Below are 23,231 nucleotides of genomic sequence, written 5' to 3'. Positions count from 1 at the left end.
CCCTGCCCGTGATAAGTATGTCGTCTTGACATACAACCGACCCCGGGATGGACTTGAGCAGACTCTCCATGTTGCGCTGGAATATAGCAGCTGCCGACCTGATGCCGAATGGGCATCGATTGTACATGAAAAGGCCTCAATGTGTGTTGATGGTGGTGAGTAGCTTGGACTCGTTGGTCAATTCTTGCGTCATATGCGCAGATGTGAGATCTAGTTTTGAGAAAAGTTTTCCTCCAGCCAATGTGGCAAATAAGTCCTCCGCTCTGGGCAGCGGGTATTGGTCCTGTAGGGAGACGCTGTTTATGGTAGATTTGTAGTCCCCACAGATTCGTACGGATCCATCAGGCTTCATGACTGGGACGATAGGACTTGCCCAGTCACTAAATTGAGATAATGCCTTCCCGCAGAAGCTTGTCCAGTTCATGTTCAATCTTTTCCCTCATCACATAGGGCACAGCTCTAGCCTTGCGATGGACCGGTCTAGCATCCTGTGTGATGTAGATTTTGACTTTAGCCCCTTTGAAGATGCCCACACCTGGCTGAAAGAGATGTTCAAATCGACTTAGAACTGTTGAGCAGGAGGTCCGTTCCTCTGATGACATGGCGTGAACATCATCCCATTTCCAGTTTAGTTTTGCCAGCCAGCTTCTCCCCAGCAGTGCTGGGAGATCTCTGGGGACAATCCACAGGGGAAGTCGGTTCACTGTCCCTTTGTGTGTGACTGAGAGCATGGCGCTACCGAGGACTGGGATGATTTTTTTGGTACAGGTCCTTAATTTGGTGTCAACCCTTGTGAGTTTTGGTCTGTCTCTTTTGTGCGGCCACAGCTGTTCAAATTGTTGAGCGCTCATGAGAGATTGACTCGCTCCCGTATCCAGCTCCATGTTGACGGGTATCCCGTTGAGTAGGACCCTCATCATTATTGGAGGCATCTTGTTGTAGGAGCAGTGGCCATGGATCATGTTGACCCACTGTACATCGGTGTCCCGGGTACTATCCCCACTGTTTTCTGGACCGCTTTCCGACCCTTCCGATTCGTATACCAGCCGAGCTGCCGTTTTTCTGCACATGCGGGCCAGATGCCCTGTATAGTCGCAGTTTCTGCAAACAGCCTGCTGAAATCGACACCCCCTTGATGAGTGCCTTCCCCACATCTATAGCACAGACCTGTTCCATTGTTCAAAGTGTTTCCAAAGGATGAGCTGCATCTGGCTGATCTCTCTTGAGCTTCTCTCAGTTTGTAGTTGATTGCTCGCATTGTGGGTTGATGAGGTGTGAATGGCCGTTCATGTGGCCCTTGATGGCTTCTGGCGCCACTGCCTGCTGTTGAGGGCCTGCTCTCCTGCCTTTGTCTGTGTGTGGGGGTAGCGGCTTGTTTCATGCTGTGAACCCCTTGTTCCGATGTTTCGTTAGTTGTCGTACCCGCAGTGTAGATCAACCTCGTCTCTTCTTCCCCTGCCAGGAATGTCTGTACAGTGCTGCTGCCTCTAGGGTCAGGTTCTTGGTCTCTATGAGCTTTCGGAATATGCCTGCGTAGCCTATTCCTTCAATAAAAAAGTCTCTCAGTATTTCTCTCCTTAGTTCATCGGAGAACTCAGATAAACTAGCCAACCTCCGAAGTTCCACCACGAAGTCGGGTATGCTCTGACTCACACAGCATCTGTAGTTGTAGAACCTGTGTCTGGCCATGTGTAGGCTGCTCGCTGGCTTCAGGTGGTCTCTTACCAGTATGTTGAACTCTTCAAACGACTTGCTTGCTGGTTTCTCGGGTGCCAGCAGGTCCTTCATTAAGGCGTATGTTTTCGAGCCACAGCTGGTCAAGAGATGGGCTCTTCTCTTGTCTGCCTTATCGTCGCCTAACCAGTCTTTGGTTACAAAGCTTTGCTGGAGCCTTTTTATGAAGTCCTCCAAATTATCTCCAGCATTGTATTTTTCATCTGAGCCGTTGGTCGCCATTCTGTGGATTCTGTAATCCCGTAACTCGTCACCACTGTAAAGTCCTGTCCCTGCAGTACAGATTCACATGAGGCATATAGTGAAGTCAAGGTCACTCAGAACCTGCACCTTTATTACACAGCTCTCGAATCCCACACTTGCCTGAGACCTGTCCTTATATACCTGTGTGGGGCAGGTATCCAGTGTCTCCTGCAAGTGCACCCCTGGTGGTAAGGTAAGCTTGTGGTTACAGGTCATCTTTAATTACAGTCATGTATAGCATGGTAAGATAGTTATGTACAGTAGTGTGAGATACATGACAACACCAACTTCATAGATGACATACCTCACCTTCGATTCTGTTACATAACTTTTTAGTTCTGATTTAAATAGAAAACTTCAGTACCCTTAGTAATTTATGGGGGAGAGCGGAACAAATTTTTAATTAAGGTGGTAACCCCTAGCCAGGTACATTTTAACAGCACGAAAGCTACAAACTGATTTTTTTTTAAAATGTGTCAGAAATATTGAGTAAAAGCTCCAGACCAGATATTGTTTCCTAAAAAGGCGTGGCTTCTGGTGCGCTGAAGGCTACGTCGTGACTGATCCTGAAAGGCGGAAGAGTCTCGAGTTTGGGGAATTCCTGAAACAAAGTGGCCGAAGCTCCTTCGCTGGTGAATCCCCTTTGATAACAGTGACGATAACATTCGGCCGAACACGGACGAAAGTGTACTCAGGGACAGGGAAAACTGTATAACGCAGGAGGGGCGTTAACTTGTGAAAAATGTGTTTTGTCCCTTGGAACTGACCCGTCCTCAAGTGATGAGCAAACGCTGGAGACAGGGACTGAAGTGAGAAAGAAACAGATCTGTGTGCGTTTCTGAAGTTATGGAGTGTTCGCGGGGAAGCAGTTACTCTGCTATCTCATCCATTTTGGACGTGGTCCCTTACCAGAAGCTGGTGGACCTGCATTACATCAGCAGAGGAGGCTATGGCGTGGTATTCAGAGCGCAGCACAGCGACTGGAGGATAGCAGTGGCGGTCAAGTGTCTGCAGTTCGACTCTCCAATGGGGGAAGGGTAAGGTATTGTGGTATTTATCGTGCATGGGAGAGGGGAGAGCGACTGCATGTTTATATATAATATGTATCCCAGTTTTATTATACACTGCACCTGCTTCACAGCAAATTACTCGCAATTAGAGTACTTGTGCAGACTGTTTTTATGTCGAGTTGTCCATTACTGCTATTTAAAGAATTGCAAGAATTCTGAAGTTTAGAAAACAAGGATATTGTACAACTGTGAATCAGCAATTCAAAATTAAAAGAAAGACTTGCATTTATATAGCGCCTTTCATGACCGCCGGATATGCCAAAGCGCTTTACAGCCAATTAAGTACTTTTGAAGTTTAATCACTGTTGTAATGTAGGAAATGTGGCCGTTTGCACACAGCAAGCTCCCACAAACAGCAATGGGATAATGGCCAGATAATCTGTTTTAGCGATGTCGATTGAGGGATAAATCGTGGCCAGGACACCAGGATTAACCCCCTGCTCTTTGAATTTTTGTGCTCCAGTCTCTGGAGTGAGACTTGAACCCAGAACCTTTTGACTCCGCGGCAAGGGTGCTACCAATTGAGCCTCAGCTGGCACAATTCAATCGTAATTTTATTTGAAATATGAAGTGAATTTGCCACGCTCTTAATCCTTCAGTGTGTGTTGTCATACATACATTTCTGCAATATGCATAGGTAATCAGCAAAAATAATATATCAATAATTTCAAGATTGTGATTTGTGTAAGATGCCATGTCTAATCCATGTGAACATCACTGCTGCAATTATATCATCTGAAACTCTGAATACTGTTACTAATTCCCTGTCATTCCTAGCTAACTATTGAGGATATATCTTATTTTCATTCAATCGTTTGCTACGTCTATGGTGTAGAGCATGTGTGTCTACAGTCAGTTAGAGTGTATAGTGTCGACTGATTTGAAGTTGGGCCTAAGGTTATTGTGATAAGTATTTGGGGCTCAGGATTTTCTTTGTATCCATCTTTACATAATGAGCAGTTGGTATGCTGCACTGGCAGACTTCATTTTTAAAGAGCAAAAAGTATGTTTTATTAATTCCAACTGGTAGTTTCCATGGCTCTTTGGACAGCCTGAATTAGTAACCTGTTTGTGTTTACTATGGAACTTCACTGGGTTACACAAGGCACTTCAGTGGGATAGTCTAGAGGGACAACTCTAGGTAGGCAAATTGGTGTTTATACAAAAATAATTGCGTTCTGCTGATATTATTAGTTCCTGCGTAAGATAGTAGAGGTACATTGAGGGTTAAAAGACATCCTTCCAAATCTTGGACAGTTGTTAGACTGTATCACGCGGTTCCTGAAATAACTTTGAGTTCCGCAGAAAATAAAAAAGCAGACTTTTCTTCCCGTTTGAATATAAATTAAGTTTGTCTAATTATTCAAACTACGATGCGTCACTGCTGCAACATGCTGGTGGATGCCATTGAGGTCCACGGCAACCACATCTGCAGCTCAAGGCTCCGTATTGATGAGCTGGAGTCCGAGTTGCAGACACTACGACACATCAGGGACGGGAAGAGTTACCTGGACGCCACGATCCAGAAGCTAGTCACACCAATTAGAGTAATTGATTCAAATTTGATCAGTGGTCAGGGACAGGAGGGTGTGACTACGAGTGAGGAAGTCTGGGGTCTCAGAATGGAATGATGAAGGAGCCTCAGCCCTTGCTCTTGTCCAACAAGTTTGAGGCTCTTTCTTCCTGTGTGGACGAGAGCAGGGACTGCAGGGAGGATGAACAAACTGATCGCAGAACCATGGTACAGGGGGCCTTTCAAGTGGGGGGGAGTAAAAAGAAACGTTGTAGTGGTAGGGAACAGTATCATTAGGGGGATAGATACGGTTCTCTGCAGCTGAGAGCGTGAGTCCCGAAGGCTGTGTTGCCTGCCTGGTGCCAGGGTTAAGAACATCTCCTCAGGGCTGGAGAGGAACTTGGAATGGGAGGGGAAAGATCCAGTTGTCTGGTTCCCATGTGGACCACATGATATAGATAGGACAAAGAAAGAGGTTCTGCTGAGGGACTATGAGCAGCTAGGGGCCAAATTAAAAAGCAGAACCACAAAGGTAATAATCTTTGGATTACTACCTGAGCCACGAGCAAATTTGCATAGGGTAATTAAGATCAGAGAGTTAAACACGTGACTCAAAGACTGGTGTGGGAGAAATGGGTTTTGGTTCGAATGCTACATGAGTTCAGATAAAAAGCTTTAAAAATGTTTTTAACCCTTTGGTCGGACTGGGAAAATAGATTAAAGTATGGGACGGTTGATGAGCAGTGGCAGATGTTTAAAGAGAAATGTTATAACTTGCAGCAAAAATATATCCCATCAACTCATCTATTTTGTTACGAATGCTACGTGCATTCTGATAAAGAGCTTTTAAATTTGTTTTCTTACCATTTTTTCCTGCTTTGACCCCACTTTCTTATTCACCTTTATTTTTATATATTCTGTCCCTTCCTGGCATAATTTACGCTCACCTGAATCCAGTACTGGGGTAAGAGGGAGCTGTTCCATTGGGACGGGCTCCACTTAGACCATGCTGCGACTAGGGTCTTGGTGAATCAAATAACTAGGGCTGCAGAGAAGCCTTTAAACTAATTAGTGGGGGGGCGGGGGGAGGATTCAAGTGAGCGAAAATTAAAAAAGTCAAAGAACCAGAAGGCAATAGAGCAGGGTAGCACTGTGGGAAATGAAAACCTGAGCATGCCAGGAAGGGACAGAATATATAAACATATAAAGGTGAATAAGAAAGTGGGGTCAAAGCAGGAAAAAATGGTAAGAAAACATATTTAAAAGCTCTTTATCAGAATGCACGTAGCATTCGTAACAAAATAGATGAGTTGATGGGATATATTCTTGCTGCGAGTTATAACATTTCTCTTTAAACGTTTGCCACTGCTCATCAACCGTCCCATACTTTAATCTATTTTCCCAGTCCGACCAAAGGGTTAAAAAAAAATTTTAAAGCTCCTTATCTGAACGCACGTAGCATTTGTAACAAAATAGATGAGTTGACAACACAAATAGATACAAATGGGTATGATCTGATAACCATTACAGAGACGTGGTTGCAAGGTGACCAAGACTGGGAACTAAATATTAAGGTGTAATTGAGAATGCGGAAGGACAGACAGAAAGGCAAAGGTGGTGGGGTAGCACTGTTAAGATCAGTGTGTTAGAAACATAGAAACAAGGTGCAGGAGTAGGCCATTCGGCCCTTCTAGCCTGCACCGCCATTCAATGAGTTCATGGCTGAACATGCAAATTCAGTACCCCCTTCCTGCTTTCTCGCCATACCCCTTGATCCCCCTAGTAGTAAGGACTTCATCTAACTCCCTTTTGAATATATTTAGTGAATATGTTAGTGAGAAACGATATTGGCTCAGAAGATCAATATGTTGAATCAGTTTGGGTGGAGGTAAGGATTATATAAGGAGAAAATGTCACTGGTGGGCATGGTCTATAGGCCCCCTAACAGTAGCTACAGTATAAATCAAGAAATAATGGAGGCTTGTAATAAAGGAACGGCAATAATCATGGGCGATTTTAACCACCTTATTGATTGGACAAAGCAAATTGGCCCGGGTAGCCTTGAGTTCATAGAATGTATCCAGGATAGTTTCCTTAAATAGCACATTGCAAACCCAACCAGAGAGTAGACTATCTTAGATCTGGTACCGTGTAATGAGACGGGATTAATAAATGATATCGTATTAAAGGATCTTTGAGGGTAAAAGTGATCATAACGTGGTTGAATTTCAAATTCAGTTAGAGGGTAAGAAAGTTGGATCTCAAACCAATGTCCTAAGCTTAAATAAAGGAGACAACAAAGGTATGAGGGCAGAGTTGGCTAAAGTGGACTGGGAAAATAGATTAAAGTATGGAACGGTTGATGAGCAGTGGCGTACATTTAAGGAGATATTTCATAACTCGCAACAAAAATAATCCCAATGAGAAGGAAAGACTATAAGAGAAGAGATAACCAGCCATGGCTAACAAAGGAAATAAGGGATGGTGCCAAATTGAAAACGAGGGCATACAATGTGGCCAAGACGAGTAGGAGGCTAGAGGATTGGGACACTATTAAAAGCCAGCAAAGAACAACTAAACAAAATGAAAGAGAGGGAAGATAGATTATGAAAGTAAACTAGCACGAAATATAAAAACAGATAGTAAGTGTTTCTACAGGTACATAAAAAGGAAAAGAGTGGCTAAAGTAAATGTTGGTCCTCTAGAGAATGAGACTGTGGAATTAATAATGGAGAACAGGGAAATGGCAGAGACGTTGAACAAATATTTTGTATCAGTCTTCACGGTAGAAGCCACTTCAAAACATCCCAATAGTGGGTAATCAAGGGGCGATAGGGAGGGAGGAACTTAATACTATCACTAATGAAGAAATACAGTGCAACGTCCCGAATCCGGAACCCTCGGGACCGAGGACGTTCCGGATTTTATGTTTTGCCGGACTTTGGAACGTCTTTCTGACATCACGAATCCGGAAACACCCGAGCCCAGGTTTGGGTATTTCTGGATTTCGGAACATCAGAAAGGGGGGTGGGGTGCTCGGGTCATCGGGCGATGAGGTCGTCGAGCGGGGCCCAGCCGTCCAGGAGGTTTTCGGGCGGGGCCCAGCCGAAGAGGAGGCCCGAGGTCAGGCGATGAGGTGAGGCCCGGCAAGGCCCGAGGTTGGACTGCGGCGGTGAGGCGAGGCCCGAGGTCGGGCGACGGCAAGGGTCGGTGAGGCGAGGCCTGAGGTTGGCGGTGGCAGTGAGGTCAGGCCCGAGGTCAGGCGACGGCGAGATGTGGTGTGGCAAGGCCCGAGGTCGGACAGTGGCAGCATATCAAGGTCGGCAGGGTCTGGATTCAAGGACATTTTACGGATTCTGGCTGACCCAGCCACTAATCGGTCTGGATTCCGGAACATTCCGGATTCCGAAACTCCGGATTTTGAACACTGCACCTGTACTCCGTAAAATAATGGGACTAAAGGCGAACAAGTCCCTTGGTCCTGATGGCTTACGTCCTAGGGTGTTAAAAGAAGTGGCTGCAGAGATAGTGGATGCAATGTTTGTAATCTACCAAAATTCCCTGGATTCTGGGGCGGTCCCAGCGGATTGGAAAACTGCAAATGTAACGCCCCTATTTAAAAAAGGAGGGAGACAAAAATCAGGAAACTATGGACCAGTTAGCCTAACATCGGTCATTGGGAAAATGCTGGAGTCTATTATTAAGGAAGCCGCAGCGGGACATTTGGAAAAGCATAATTCAATCCAGCAGAGTCAGCATGGTTTTTGAAAGGGAAATCATGTTTGACAAATTTGCTGGAGTTCTTTCATAATGTAACGAGCAGGGTGGAGAAGGTGGAACCAGTGGATGTGGTGTATTCGGACTTCCAGAAGGCATTTAATAAGGTGCCAAATAAAAGGTTACTGCACAAGATAAGAGCTCACGGGGTTGGGGGTAATATATTAGCATGGATAGAGGATTGGCTAATTAACAGGAAACAGAGAGTTGGGATAAATGGCTCATTTTGCAGTTGGCAAACAGTGCTGATGATTCAAAGATGGGTGGGAAAGCAAATTGTGAGGAGGACACAAAAAATCTGCAAAGGGATATAGACAGGCTAAGTGAGTGGGAGAAAAATTGGCAGATGGAGTATAATGTGGGAAAATGTGAAGTTATCCACTTTGACAGAAAAAATAGAAAAGCAAATTGCAATTTTTCTCCATTTAAATTATGAAGTGCCTGGGGGCCCTTGTGCATGAAACACAAAAAGTTAGTATGCAGGTACGGCAAGTAATCAGGAAGGTAAATGAAATGTTGGCCTTTATTGCAAGGGGGATAGAGTATAAAAGCAGAGAAGTCCTGCTACAACTGTACAGGGTATTGGTGAGGCCACACCTGGAGTACTGCGTACAGTTTTGGTCTCCGTATTTAAGGAAGGATCATCATCATCATAGGCAGTCCCTCGGAATTGAGGAAGACTTGCTTCCACTCTTAAAATGAGTCCTTAGGTGGCTGAACAGTCCAGTACGAGAACCACAATCCCTGTCACAGGTGGGACAGATAGTCGTTGAGGGTAAGGGAGGGTGGGACAGATTTATCGAACGCTCTTTCCGCTGCTTGCGCTTGATTTCTGCATGCTCTCGGCGATGAGACTCGAGGTGCTCAGCACCCTCCCAGATGCACTTCCTCCACTTAGGGCGGTCTCTGGCCAGGGACTCCCAGGTGTCAGTGGGGATGTTGCACTTTATCAAGGAGGCTTTGAGGGTGTTCTTGTAACGTTTCCTCCGCCCACCTTTGGCTCGTTTGCCGTGAAGGAGTTCCGAGCAGAGCGATTGCTTTGGGAGTCTCGTGTCTGGCATGCGAACAATGTGGCCTGCCCAGCGGAGCTGATCAAGTGTGGTCAGTACGTCAATGCTGGGGATGTTGGCCTGGTTGAGGAAGCTAATGTTGGTGCACCTGTCCTCCCAAGGGATTTGTAGGATCTTGTGGAAACAATATTGGAGGCTGTTCAGAGAAGGTTAACTAAGTTAATTCCAGAGATGACTTATGAAGATGGGTTGAGTAGATTGGGCCTATACTCATTGGAGTTCAGAAGAATGAGAGGTGATCTTATCGAATCATATAAGATAATGATGGGGCTCGACAAGGTGGATGCAGAGAGGATATTTCCACTCACACAGGGGAAACTAAAACCAGGGGACACAGTCTCAGAATAAGCGGCCACCCATTTAAAACTGAGACGAGGAGGCATTTCTTCACTGAGGGTTGTAAATCTATGGAATTCTCTGCCCAGAGAGCTGTGGAGGCTGGGTCATTGAATATATTTAAGGTGGAGATAGACAGAATTTTGAGCAATAAGGGAATAAAGTGTTATGGGGAGCAGGCAGGGAAGTGCAGCTGAGACCATGATCAGATCAGCCATGATACTGAATGGTGGAGCAGGCTCAAGGGGCCAGGTGGCCTACTCCTGCTCCTATTTCTTATGTTCTTATGTTAAGGAGTAAGTGTCATTAACAGGACAGGCCAGCTTCAATTTCATGTCAATGGAAGAGGAGGTCACCCATACTCGGAATGAGACTGCAATCTAATCACCTAAATTATCGAACATTTTCATCCTTGCTCAGCAGTATGGGTAAACTCTGCCTCTATCAGTACAAATTTACTCAATCTACAACAGGAATATACACAACTGTTAAATTGTGTTGTCAATGTGAAGTTGATTTGTAACATATCAGGGCTGATGTGCTTAATGAACGTTGTCACTGCTATGAATATATTGCGCAGTGCAATAATTCAAGTTGTACCTCCAGGAATGATTGAAAACCCAGCAACCAAGGATGGAGTTTTGTTCTCCTATGGAGATTGAAGTTATTATGTGAATAGATATAGATCGCTAAGGTACTAAATCAATCCAGTGGGAATCTCCTTTTTGTTTTCTCATCTGAAGAACCTTTAGTTTCCATCAAAATGCAAATCTTGGAAGCTTGCCTTACAAAGGTGCCTTTGAACCCTCTAACTTGAAGATGTTATACAATTAATTAGAAATGAACACCTCAAAATATTGTAATTAATAGCTCCTCCTTGAGTATAGAACATCTAATAAAAGTATTTGCTAAAACAGTAAGTTAAAAATGTCAGTAAGTCACTTGTAGTTTGTGACTAAGACTGTATGATTAGCTTTATTTCTGTAAGTTCCCTGTATCTACAAATTTGGCATTTGAGGATGCTTCCAGGCTCATATACTGTTCCAACTTAAAACTCCAGCATGCCAATGCTGGGAGGGAGAGGCAAGGCCATGCTGGAGTGGCCCAAGGATTCCTGGTGATGCTCAGGAGCACTTCTACGTTTCATGGTCCACAAGGATTCCACAGAAAATTAATTTCTAAAAAACCTACCTTGATCTTTTCTGGCCAATGTGTGAGCCCTGCCATGTTTCCGCTGTCGGGGTTAACTTCATGTGGGCCTCTCGAATTCCAAAGTCAAAATGCTGTTGTGTGGAGATTATATCATTGGGCCCATAGCGGGCGCCTCAGTCGACTTCAAAATCGGTGAAGATAATATATTGGTGGGCGGGAATATCCTCTGATTTGAACAATTTAACCTCCTCCTCCTGCGTGCCATTCCCACCGGGCATTGGGAAAACCAAGGCCTTATGAAGAAAAATAATAGGAAGAAGCATAATATCTTCAGCTCTTGCCAACGACTCCATCTGCTTCCTTTGCCACTGTTTCAAACTGAACCAGATTGTTTGCAATCTTGGCATTCTATTTAACCCTGTGCTGACCTTTCAACACCATATTCTCCATCACATAGACCCAGCATTGACAGTCATGCCTTCACCTGCCTAGGCTTTATGCTTCACCTTCCCTAAACCCTTCCGCATCTGCACCTTTATGATCCTCTTTAAAACCCACACATTTAGCCAACCTTTTGGTCACTCCTATGCTGGTTTATTTGGAAGTGGGCTGGGTGGGAAATTAAGAGGTTGGGGAAATGGTGATCATTGGGTGGAAGATCTCTAGCGGAACGGAGGCCAGGCTGAGAAATTATGGCTTGGTATTTAGTAGCAGGAACCATGGTCCAGGAGGAGTTAGGAGAATTCGTCCTAATTGGCATTCATCCCCAATCCTTTGTCAGTGGGTTTGATGGTGATGTTGAGATTAGACCCGAGAGAACAAGTCTGGAGGGAAATAAATCAAAGTGAACGAGGGGAGTGGAGAAACTGACATGACTGATACCACATTGGCAGTTCTCAATGTAAAGATTAAGAAAGAGTAGGAGGCCTGAAGCAGGGGTTCAAAGTGGAGACTGAAGTCAAAACAAAAGGTTTTATGCAGGGGAAAGCTTGCTGGGCAAGAAAGAAAAGTAGGTACAGAGATGGCGCATCAGTGTCAAGCTTGGTATTCATTTGAGGTGGGAGCATAGGGGAATGAAGCAGAGATCCTTGTTGGGGACAGATTGTTCAGCGTCAGAGAAGTAAAGGTCAGACGAAGGTCTGTGGAAATCCAGCAAACGGTGAGAGTGGGAGGTGTAATGGGTTTGGAAGAAAGTGAATAGGAAGAGTGGTTAGGAGGTAGGTTGGCATCCAAGAATTGTTGCAACTTGTGGTCCTTGTTATCTGAAAGGAAGTAAAATAGTTTTGTTAAAGTGCTGGATGAGACAAAGGATGACATGTAACTGGAGGGACAGCCCTGAAATAAAGTCAGTACTGCTGAAGAGAGAGGTCTAGGACATGTATGTAGTGGCACATGGTAGAGTAGGTGGATTGCATAAAGTGGCAAGTGCAAACATTAGAGGAGCACTGAATATCAGAGGAATTGGTGATCATGGGTGGATCTGAAAGAAAAAGTGTGAAATTTGAAATGGAAGCCATGTGAAATGAGTTAGAGCTGGGGGCAGGAATCTGTCTGTTCACTTGCATGATCTGCCCAATGTAAGCTCATAGATGTTCAGGTAACCAAAGTTTAGTTCATCTCCCAGTAGTGTTGCTGTTATCTTTAAGCCACTTTAATGGTCGAATTGCTACATTAGTAATTACTCAAATCATTCTCTGAATGCATTTCCTTACACTTTAGATGGAGATACCTCGTTATGATGGGTGGAGACAGCAGTCGCTAAGCACTCTGGAATTTCTCTTTGCTGTCACCAGAGCAGGTTTAATGCTGGCATAAACTTTGTTTATTGTGTATCTTCAGAGGTCCCATCAGCTGTAATGTTGATCTGAAAGATATATCTAACTATGTCTTTGCACCCTTCTTCTGAAATGCCCTATAATCCCACTTCGATAACCTGATATTTAAGACAGGTAGGTATGCTAAATTATGATTGCAGTGAAGGCCTTTAATTTAATTTATTAAAAAGAAACACCATGAAAATGTTTACAGTTTTGGTTGTGAGCGATCAGACATTAGTGCAAGTAGACATAGAGATCAAACTCCTCATCTAGCAACAAGGACAAGCACTGTATCAAAAAACTTGTCCAGTATAAAGTTACTTCTCTTCACATCTCTATCCTCCCACTCTGCACCCGCCCCTGCCCCGTCCCCACCACCCCCAAAATAAAACAAAATGAAACCAATCTTCTGGGAAAAAGTGTACTTGTGTAAATGTTAAAATGGAACAGCACTTATAATTGGGTGCATTATTTTTCTTGGTGGTGGTGGTTGTGTAAGCTATGTAGAAGTTTTAGAAAATGTGTACCATTTCAGTTTTCTCTGCTCAACTAAAGTTAAAGAAACAACTTGCATTCATATAAGACTTTATCGCATTCTCCGGTTGTCCCAAAGCACTCTGCAAAAGTTGAGATATAGTCACTGTTATTATGTTTTCAAATATGGCTTCCAATTTCCACGCAGCAAATGGCATTGCTGGTTGAGAGAGGAATGTTGGTCAGGACACCAGTACAAGTCCCTGCTCATGATATTGCTATGGGATTCTTTTTACATCACCTGATCTTGATTAAATATCTCATCTGAAAGATGGCACCTCCAACCGTGTAGCATTCCAACAATGATGCATTGAAACATCAACGAGATTGTATGCTCAAGTATTAGTAGCTGCATATTTTGAAAAGCAGCCAGTCTTTTTTCTTGTACATTGCTGACCTGGTTCTGTATAAAATAAGAATTTCCAGGTCATGAAATACAAGGGTGCGGTTATAATTGTCTCACACCTGGCATTTTGACAAAAGTTTATATTAGGAAGAATATAATTGTATGTTCCAATATAGATTCATATGTTTTTGTGGAGGAGGGGACATGCCTGTGTGAAAATGAACTTCAATTGCACCTGAGCAGATAGAATTTACTTAGAACAAGATCTTTCTACTATTTATTACCATAACGGCAGTCCTTTTGCTGAATTATTTCTATTGTTTTAGTTCAAAGCTGGTGCCACCCAGGCCTAATAAGTACTTGTTATAATCTGATAAATTTATGCTAGTCATTTTAAAGCATTTTTCACCAATGTTGTCCCTTCCTTCGTTACTTTCCTTTGAGCCATTGGTCTGTGTGGCTCAGCTGCATGCTTGGTAAATTCACAAAGCCATTGGGAAAGCTTCAAAGTTTAGTTTTAAGGGGGGTGATTATTTATTTTTTTTAATTTCAAAATATACTTTATTCATATAAAAAATTTGCACAATACATTGGAAGACAGTTCAGTACATTTGGATGCTGACGGCAGTTCCGTTCAAGTCATTTGCTTGCTTTACATTTCGAGGTACATTTCAGTACAATCCAGGACACATTGTAATACAGTCATCAAATTAATTCACTAGTGGCACTTTATGGAACACTGAATGGGTGAGGGTACAGTTACATTTCTTTGCAACATACATTACTAAACAGAACTTGCATTATACATGGTACTACATAGATTTTTTCAGATCACGGTGCTCTATGTATACAGAAAGTTTACAAGTACAGCTCGAGGGGAGTTTTATACTGATTCCAGCCCCTGGGTAGTGTGTGGGGGGTGATTATTTCCCAGTGAAAAGTGTCAGTTTGGCTTAGCACAATCACATCATCTAAGCTGATACTGCAATGCAATACTGAGGGAGTGCTTTATGGTCAGAAGTGCTGACTTCTTGGGCCAAAAATTGCAGTCGGAGGCTTCCCGTGGGCGGGTGCCTCTGAGCAAAATTTATTTTATGAAAGGTGGTCACGACAGGTGATCCCGGAGGAACAAACACTTCCTGTCCAAGGCCTAGATGCGCAGCCCAGTTCGGAGGCCCACACATCCCAGGATCGTAAGCGCATCCTGGGTTCACCTGGGCCTGGGCCACCAATCACAATGTAATATTCTCATTGATAATAATGGTGATTTCCATTTGTACAAGCTCCCATAACTATCAATGAGAATACCCCCCAAAACACAGAAACACAACACAATAAATAAAAAAAAACACCTCCAATATTTAAAATTAATTGAATTTGAATGTTTTAGGAAAAAATTATTTTTTTGAAAATGTTTTAATAGGGTTAAAAATAAACTTACCTGGATGGACAGGGTTCTTAATATAAAAATTAGTGATAAAATTTAATTTTTCTATCTTTTTAAAACTCTTATGCTGGTAAAAGCCTGCTTTTACTAGGCGTAAGAGTTCTAAGGACATTTGCTGGGCAAGAGTTGGGCAAATAGTCCAAATCTCTGCCCTTGAAGGCCCTTCTCCCAGGGCTGCGTGAGATCTGTCAAAAGCGTGCGCCTAAACCCGGAACTTGTGGGGCCTCTTCGGGCGCGTGCACACTTCATTTACAATTGACAGGCTACAATTTACAGCTCCTTATGTTTGCATAAAGTTTTAAAACTGTGACATCATCTGTCTGTTCAGGTGGATGTTAAAGATCCCATAGTACTATAAGAGCAGGCTGCATGTCCAGTGTCCTGGTCAACATTTCTCCTTGACTAACATAGGTCATTTGTCCCATTATTGTTTATGGGATCGTGCCATGTGCAAAGTAGCTGTCACATTTGTCTACCTAACAGTGACTGCAAAACTAATTTGTGTGAAAAGCTTTGAGATATTTTTCAGATGGGTGATGAGGTGCTATATAAATTCAAGTCTATCATTGGTCTTTCATCAGAATGAGATTCATGACTATAACTTGTAATTACACTTTGATCAGTATGGGAGATGGGTATGAGGAATAGTGTGTTACAGACAACATGATGTATGTGCATCTGGAGGCCCAGAACATTGTCTGGAGAGGAGGTTTTGTTCCCTGCCTCTGGAGGCAAAGTGCCATTAATGGCAAAAGTAAATGGCTTATCTGAAAGCATAAGCTCAGCAGTGGCCTGAGCTGTTAGGTCAGTGATAGGATTTTTACGTTGAGCAAGGTTTGCGGTCAGATGTTTCAAGTTGCATATGCAGTTGTTCCAGTGTTGTGCCTGGTTGTTTGATTCCACTGCATGGCAGTAATGGAGTAAATTCATAGTTTGCCACAGTGCTAGCAGCTCCACAAGATTCCAGAATTGATTCTGTAATATAAATGTCTTATGATTTGCTGATATCCTAACTTGTACTAAGTCATATTCACCATTACCCATGTGCTCGCTGACCTACATTGGCCCCAGTCCAGTAACACCTCAACTGTAAAATTCTTACCCTTGTATTCAATTCCCTCCATGGCCTCACAGCCCCCTATTTCTGTAACCTTATCCAGCTCAAAACACTACGAGAACTCTGCATTCCTTCAATTCTGGCCTCTTCTGCATCTCCAATATGCTTTGCCCCACTATTAGCAGCCATGCTTTCAACTGTCTCTCTCCTCCTTTAAGACACTCCTTAAAACAGACCTCACATGTCCTAATATCTCCTTATGTGGTTCAGTGTCAAAGTTTGTCTGATAATGCTCCTGTTAAGTGCCTTGTGACATTTTACTACGATAAAGCCTCTATATAAATGCAAGCTGCCATTGTTGTTGATGGGGAGAGATGTAAGTGAATGCGAGAGAAATTGTGCAACACATCCAGTATCCTGGCGTAGATAAATATTTCAAGCGGAGGAAGATATGGGGAGAGAGCAGGGCAGCGGGATTTGATCTGGGTTGCTTTAAGAAAGAGTTTGCACATATCCGATGCTCCTAATGGCTCCCCTAATGCTGTAAACCTCTACGGTTAAATTGATTGCAATGTGTGCCAACATGATTCTCTTGGTTCTGCTGGTTTTTCAGCTCTGCTGGCTCCTGCGAGCTGCTGCCGGTTCACTCATTTTATCGGTTTTCAGCTTTGCTGGTCGCTGGCTGCAGTGTTTGCAGTGATCTACCGTGATCCACAAACTTGTGTCAACTTTCATCTTGCTGCACCACTATCGACTCTCCTTCAAATAGCTTCTGGACTTAATTTGCCTACGTCGAACAGCAGTCAGTCAATGCTCTGTGCTGGTCCATCCTGTTCATGTTGACTTTGTCCTTCAATGGGACCTCTGACTTTGACCCTGGTCTCCCTACTACTGTATCCTGTTAACTACTACATTTAAACAAGCCTGTGTAACCTGAACTTTTGCCCTGTCCATTCACATGTGCCCTTGGGCTGCCACTCCAGACCCAAGTCATTCAATACTCCTCCACTTTTTCCCCCTCTTTCCTTTTCTCTTTATCCCTCCCTGGACGTTCCCTCTTGTCGTCATGCCTCCTTTCATCTCTCCACTCTCGGATAGTCTGCCCTCCCAAATCCCTACCCCAATCCTTCATTACTCTTCGACCTTCCTACTCTCCTGCCATCATCCCAGGCTTGACTCCCTCTTGGATAAGCCTGCAGCTTCCTTTTGTGCCTCTCTCGGAATCCTACGAAGGGCCCATCAAGGCACTCATCGCTGCCTGCTTACTAGCAGCAACTCCAACTGTCCCATCCTACTCTCTCACCGATCTTCCCGCCCAGTGCGCCCACTGGGGGCTAATCTTGCTAAACTCCTCCCCGTCCAACTCGTCCTATACTCCCAGCACTGATCCTGTGGGCGCAGGCAATGGGGCAGCCATCACCGACCCTCTCCGCATCTCCCTCCCGAACGTCCGGTTGCTTGCGAACAAGGCCCTTCCCATCCATGAGCTTATCATGGATGATCGCATCGATATCATGGTCCTGATGGAAACCTGGTTGAGGGGTGATGACACCTTGCCCTTAAATGAAGCCACCGGCTATAGCTTCCACCACTATTGCTCAGACCGCCGTGCTGGCGGTGTGACTCTCCTCAGCAAATCACACCTTGGTCTGTCCCCCAACTCCTCCGGCACTTTCTTCTCCTTTGAGTATCTCACACTATTCCACCCCTATTATTTAAAGTTCTCATTCTCTAGCGCCTACCCAAGTACCATAAAAATGTTATTACTGATATTTCTTCACTAGTTTCCTCCCTCTGCCACAGCACCGGATGACTTTTCATCCTCAGTGATTTTAACTTCCATCTCAATTCATCATGCTCTCTCCCCTCTGAGCTCACTAGCCTCATATCCTCCTCCCTTAATCTCTCCCTCTATGTGAACTCCTCAACCCATAATTCATGGCCATCCTCTTGACCTTGCCATCTCTCGTGGCCTCGCAACTCCCATCGTGTCAATCGCAGATAAGACCATTTCTGACCACATCTCGTATCGCTCTCTACCCAGATCCACCTTCCACCTCCCCCCAACCCTACCTCCTTCTGTATCCGTCCCTGGGAAAAAAACTCTCCCGACTCTTTTACAACTGTGCTTATCAACTCCCAACTGTCCAGCCTTTGACCCTCCATTCACCATGACATTTCTGCAGCTACCAATCAGCTCAGTCACACCCTCACCACCACCTTTGATGCCATGGTCCCTGTTAAGACAATTACTCTCTCGCATCCTGGCTGTTCCCCCTGGTACAGTCCTGATCTTTGCTCTGTCAAGTCCAAGGGACGCAGACTTGAATGGATGTGGTGGACAACTGGTTTTGCCATTCACTGCCAGATCTCGCTGGACCACATAAAGCACAATCGGGTCCTGCCAAAATTGTTCACTATTCCAGAATCATTCTGGAATGTAAAGATAAATCCCGGCTTCTATTCCCCACTGCAAACCTCCTTTTTAAGCCCCTCTCCCCAGTCTCCACCCTCACCTCTGACAATAAGTGTGAGGAGCTCATGGACGACTTTGCCTCTAGGATTGAGACCATCCATTTGGCTGCCTCTGCCTGTTCCCTTCCTTCCTCTAGCCCACCGGGCCAAACTTCCTCTAAGGAAGCCCCCTGCCCTAGTACTAACATCGTGGGCCCGAAATTCAGTATCCCTGGAAAGCTGGTGCTCCCCCCCACCTTTTTGTGGCTATTAGCACCAAAATTTTTCGTGACTGGGCCACCCCATATTCAGCTCCAAAAGTGAACATAGAAAACATAGAAACATAGAAAATAGGTGCAGGAGTAGGCCATTCGGCCCTTCTAGCCTGCACCGCCATTCAATGAGTTCATGGCTGAACATGCAACTTCAGTACCCCATTCCTGCTTTCTCACCATACCCCTTGATCCCCCTAGTAGTAAGGACTTCATCTAACTCCTTTTTGAATATATTTAGTGAATTGGCCTCAACAACTTTCTGTTTTAGAGAATTCCACAGGTTCACTACTCTCTGGGTGAAGAAATTCCTCCTCATCTCGGTTCTAAATGGCTTACCCCTTATCCTTAGACTGTGTCCCCTGGTTCTGGACTTCCCCAACATTGGGAACATTCTTCCTGCATCTAACCTGTCTAACCCCGTCAGAATTTTAAACGTTTCTATGAGGTCCCCTCTCATTCTTCTGAACTCCAGTGAATACAAGCCCAGTTGATCCAGTCTTTCTTGATAGGTCAGTCCCGCCATCCCGGGAATCAGTCTGGTGAACCTTCGCTGCACTCCCTCAATAGCAAGAATGTCCTTCCTCAGGTTAGGAGACCAAAACTGTACACAATACTCCAGGTGTGGCCTCACCAAGGCCCTGTACAACTGTAGCAACACCTCCCTGCCCCTGTACTCAAATCCCCTCGCTATGAAGGCCAACATGCCATTTGCTTTCTTAACCGTCTGCTATACCTGCATGCCAACCTTCAATGACTGATGTACCATGACACCCAGGTCTCTTTGCACCTCCCCTTTTCCTAATCTGTCACCATTCAGATAATAGTCTGTCTCTCCGTTTTTACCACCAAAGTGGATAACCTCACATTTATCCACATTATACTTCATCTGCCATGCATTTGCCTACTCACCTAACCTATCCAAGTCGCTCTGCAGCCTCATAGCATCCTCCTCGCAGCTCACACTGCCACCCAACTTAGTGTCATCCACAAATTTGGAGATACTACATTTAATCCTCTCGTCTAAATCATTAATGTACAATGTAAACAGCTGGGGCCCCAGCACAGAACCTTGCGGTACCCCACTAATCACTGCCTGCCATTCTGAAAAGTCCCCATTTACTCCTACTCTTTGCTTCCTGTCTGACAATCAGTTCTCAATCCATGTCAGCACACTACCCCCAACACCATGTGCTTTAACTTTGCATATTAATCTCTTGTGTGGGACCTTGTTGAAAGTCCAAATATACCACATCAACTGGTTCTCCCTTGTCCACTCCACTGGAAACATCCTCACAAAATTCCAGAAGATTTGTCCAGCATGATTTCCCTTTCACAAATCCATGCTGACTTGGATCTATCATGTCGCCTCTTTCCAAATGCACTGCTATGACATCCTTAATAATTGATTCCATCATTTTACCCACTACCGATGTCAGGCTGACCGGTCTATAATTCCCTGTTATCTCTCCCTCCTTTTTTAAAAAGTGGGGTTACATTGGCTACCCTCCACTCCATAGGAACTGATCCAGAGTCAATGGAATGTTGGAAAATGACTGTCAATGCATCCACTATTTCCAAGGCCACCTCCTTAAATACTCTGGGATGCAGTCCATCAGGCCCTGGGGATTTATCGGCCTTCAATCCCATCAATTTCCCCAGCACAATTTCCCAACTAATAACGATTTCCCTCAGTTTCTCCTCCTTACTAGACCCTCTGGTCTTTTACATCCGGAAGGTTGTTTGTGTCCTCCTTAGTGAATACCGAACCAAAGTACTTGGTCAATTGGTCCGCCATTTCTTTGTTCCCCGTTATGACTTCCCCTGATTCTGACTGCAGGGGACCTACGTTTGTCTTTACTAATCTTTTTCTCTTTACATATCTATAGAAACTTTTGCAATCTGTCTTAATGTTCCCTGCAAGCTTCTTCTCGTACTCCATTTTCCCTGCCCTAATCAAACCCTTTGTCCTCCTCTGCTGAGTTCTAAATTTCTCCCAGTCCCCGGGTTCGCTGCTATTTCTGGCCAATTTGTATGCCACTTCCTTGGCTTTAATACTATCCCTGATTTCCCTTGATAGCCACGGTTGAGCCACCTTCCCTTTTTTATTTTTACGGGTTCCAGCGCTAATGAACCCTTCCAATGTGGATTTTTCAGCGGTGTGGCTGTTTTAATTTGAGCGTTATCACCGAGAAATTCAGCATGCAGGTAAGGGTTTCTAATGAGCTAGCTGGGCCAGGTTTTGCAGCAAGGCCCTGAGGCGGCGGGGGGGTGGGGAGGGGGGTGAAGGAGGAAGGAGTTTGGAAGGATGGCTGGTGTAAGAGATGCAAGGAGAGCCAAGAGGTTCACAGAGTTGAAGACACTGATGGACGGTGTGGAGGACAGAAGAAGAATACTGTTTCCTGACGTGGGGAGACCTGGCAGACCGCCAGTACATAATCCATGGAAGGAGATTGCAGGAGAGGTGCCGGGCACCTCCGTATATGTGAGGACACACCCCCTCCAGGCGCATGCCGGCCATTCCAGGGTGGAAATGGGTCGACACCTCCTAGCTCTGGAGCGACGGGGATCCTTCTCTTCCTCTTCCTCCTGTACCGCCTCCTATTCCTCTTCCTCAGGTGGTACTGCTGGCTCGACCTCCAGTGGCTGTCCCCTCATGATGGCCAGGTTGTGCAGCATGCAGCAGACCACGATGATGATGGAGACCCATTGAGGAGAGTACTGCAAGGTGCCACCAGAGTGGTCCAGGCACTGGAACCTCTGCTTAAGGATGCCTATGCAGTGCTCAATGATGCCCCTGGTGGCACAATGAGGGTCATTGTCTGCATGCTCTGGCGCTGTCCTGGGATTCCGCAGTGAAGTGAGCAGCCAAGTAGACACGGGATATCCCTTATCCCCAAGCAGCCAACCGCAATCCTGATTCGGGCCGGTGAAGATGGCAGGCACATTGGTCTGGCACAGAATGAACGAATCATGGCTGCTGCTTCCCTTGCTTACTGCCTGTCTGCACGGTGCTGATGGTGACGCCTTCTCCAGCGTGCTGCCCTGCCTCTGAGCAGGTGTACCAGGTGTCACCCTCCCAACACTCCTCCCATCCTCAGGGTGAACCCTGCCAAGCAGGTCTCTGCAGTCCACAGGCCTCCACTAAAGAGTCAGACCTGAAAGTTGCACAAGGGTATGTGCAAACTCTGAGCAGCACTCAGCAGGTTGAATGGAGCCAAAACAATTAATAAAACTATTAAAATATAAATACAGTGGATACTGTAATCTTAAATAAAAATACTAATAATTAATAAAACAATTTCCCTACCAAAGTGCACCGATCGCGGCAACATTCTAGCGGTGTCCTGTTTGAGCACCGACTCAAATACCTTGCGGAGGCACCGCTGGGATAAGGCTTACCTTTTTGCAACTGAAAATCCAGGTCCTTGCCGCTTTCCAGCGGTCTGCATGCTGCAGAGCTCTCCACTGGAAAGTCTCCTTTACAGCGGCTTCACTGCGCCATTCCCCCCCCTTTCTCCCCCCCCCCCCCCCCCCACCCAAGCTGAATATGGCTCAGAGGGGGAAAATCATCCGACTGCAGCGGCCGATCGATTTTTATCGGTCGCCCGCACAAACTCCACCGTAGCCATCCCTTCGGGGACGGTGAATTTTGGCCCCCGCATCTTTCTCCAGTTTCTCTCCGATCTCCCCTCATGACCTTTCCGAGCTCCCCCTGTCCAGGAGACCCACTTCCTGCTCCCTTGACCCTATTCCCGACAAATTGCTGACCACCTAACTTCCTTTTGTGGCTCCCATGTTAGCTGACATTGTTAATGTTTCTCTCTCCTTAGGTACTGTCCCCTCTCTCAAATCTATCATCATCACCCCTCAAAAAAAAAAACAACCCTCGACCCCTCCGTCCTTGTAAACTACTGCCCCATCTCCAACCTCCCTTTCCTCTCCAAAGTCCTTGAATGTGTTGTCACCTCCCAAATCCGTGCCGCTCATTCCTGCAATTCCATGTTGGAATCCCTCCAATCCAATTTCCACGCCTGCCACAATACCGAAATGGCTCTCATCAAAGTCACAAATGACATCCTTTTTGACTGTGACAAAGGCAAATTATCCCTCATTGTCCTTCTTGACTTGTCTGCAGCCTTTGACACAGTTGACCAATCTCTACTTCTCCAACACCTCTCCACCGTCGTCCAGCTGGGTGGGACTGCACTTGAGTGGTTCCATTCTTATCTATCTAATCGTAGCCAGAGAATCACTTTTTCAATGGCTTCTCTTCCCGCTCCCACATTGTTACAGCTGGTGTCCCCCAAGGATCAATCCTTGGCCCCTTCTATTTCTCATTTACATGTTACCCCTTGGCGACATCATCAGAAAACACGGCATCAGTTTCCACATGTACAATAATGACA

The 23,231-nt window shown here is 45.2% G+C and overlaps 1 protein-coding gene across 3 annotated transcripts in view; it reads left to right on the top strand.

The window, feature by feature from the left end:
• Window positions 1-2,550: 2,550 nt before the first annotated feature.
• Window positions 2,551-23,231, top strand: part of ripk2 (receptor-interacting serine-threonine kinase 2) — a 110,848-nt gene continuing 90,167 nt past the window's right edge. For all 3 annotated transcript variants that reach the window (XM_070893817.1, XM_070893813.1, XM_070893808.1), the window contains exon 1: window positions 2,551-3,014. In XM_070893817.1, coding sequence (XP_070749918.1) covers window positions 2,824-3,014 — 191 coding nt within the window. In that variant the 5' untranslated portion in view covers window positions 2,551-2,823. The remainder of the gene's footprint in view (window positions 3,015-23,231) is intronic.

Source organism: Pristiophorus japonicus, chromosome 1 (genome assembly GCF_044704955.1).
Source record: "Pristiophorus japonicus isolate sPriJap1 chromosome 1, sPriJap1.hap1, whole genome shotgun sequence".
Taxonomy (NCBI): Eukaryota; Metazoa; Chordata; class Chondrichthyes; family Pristiophoridae; genus Pristiophorus; species Pristiophorus japonicus.
The sequence above is the reverse complement of the archived record's forward strand: the minus strand, read 5'-3'. Positions and strand labels throughout refer to the sequence as shown.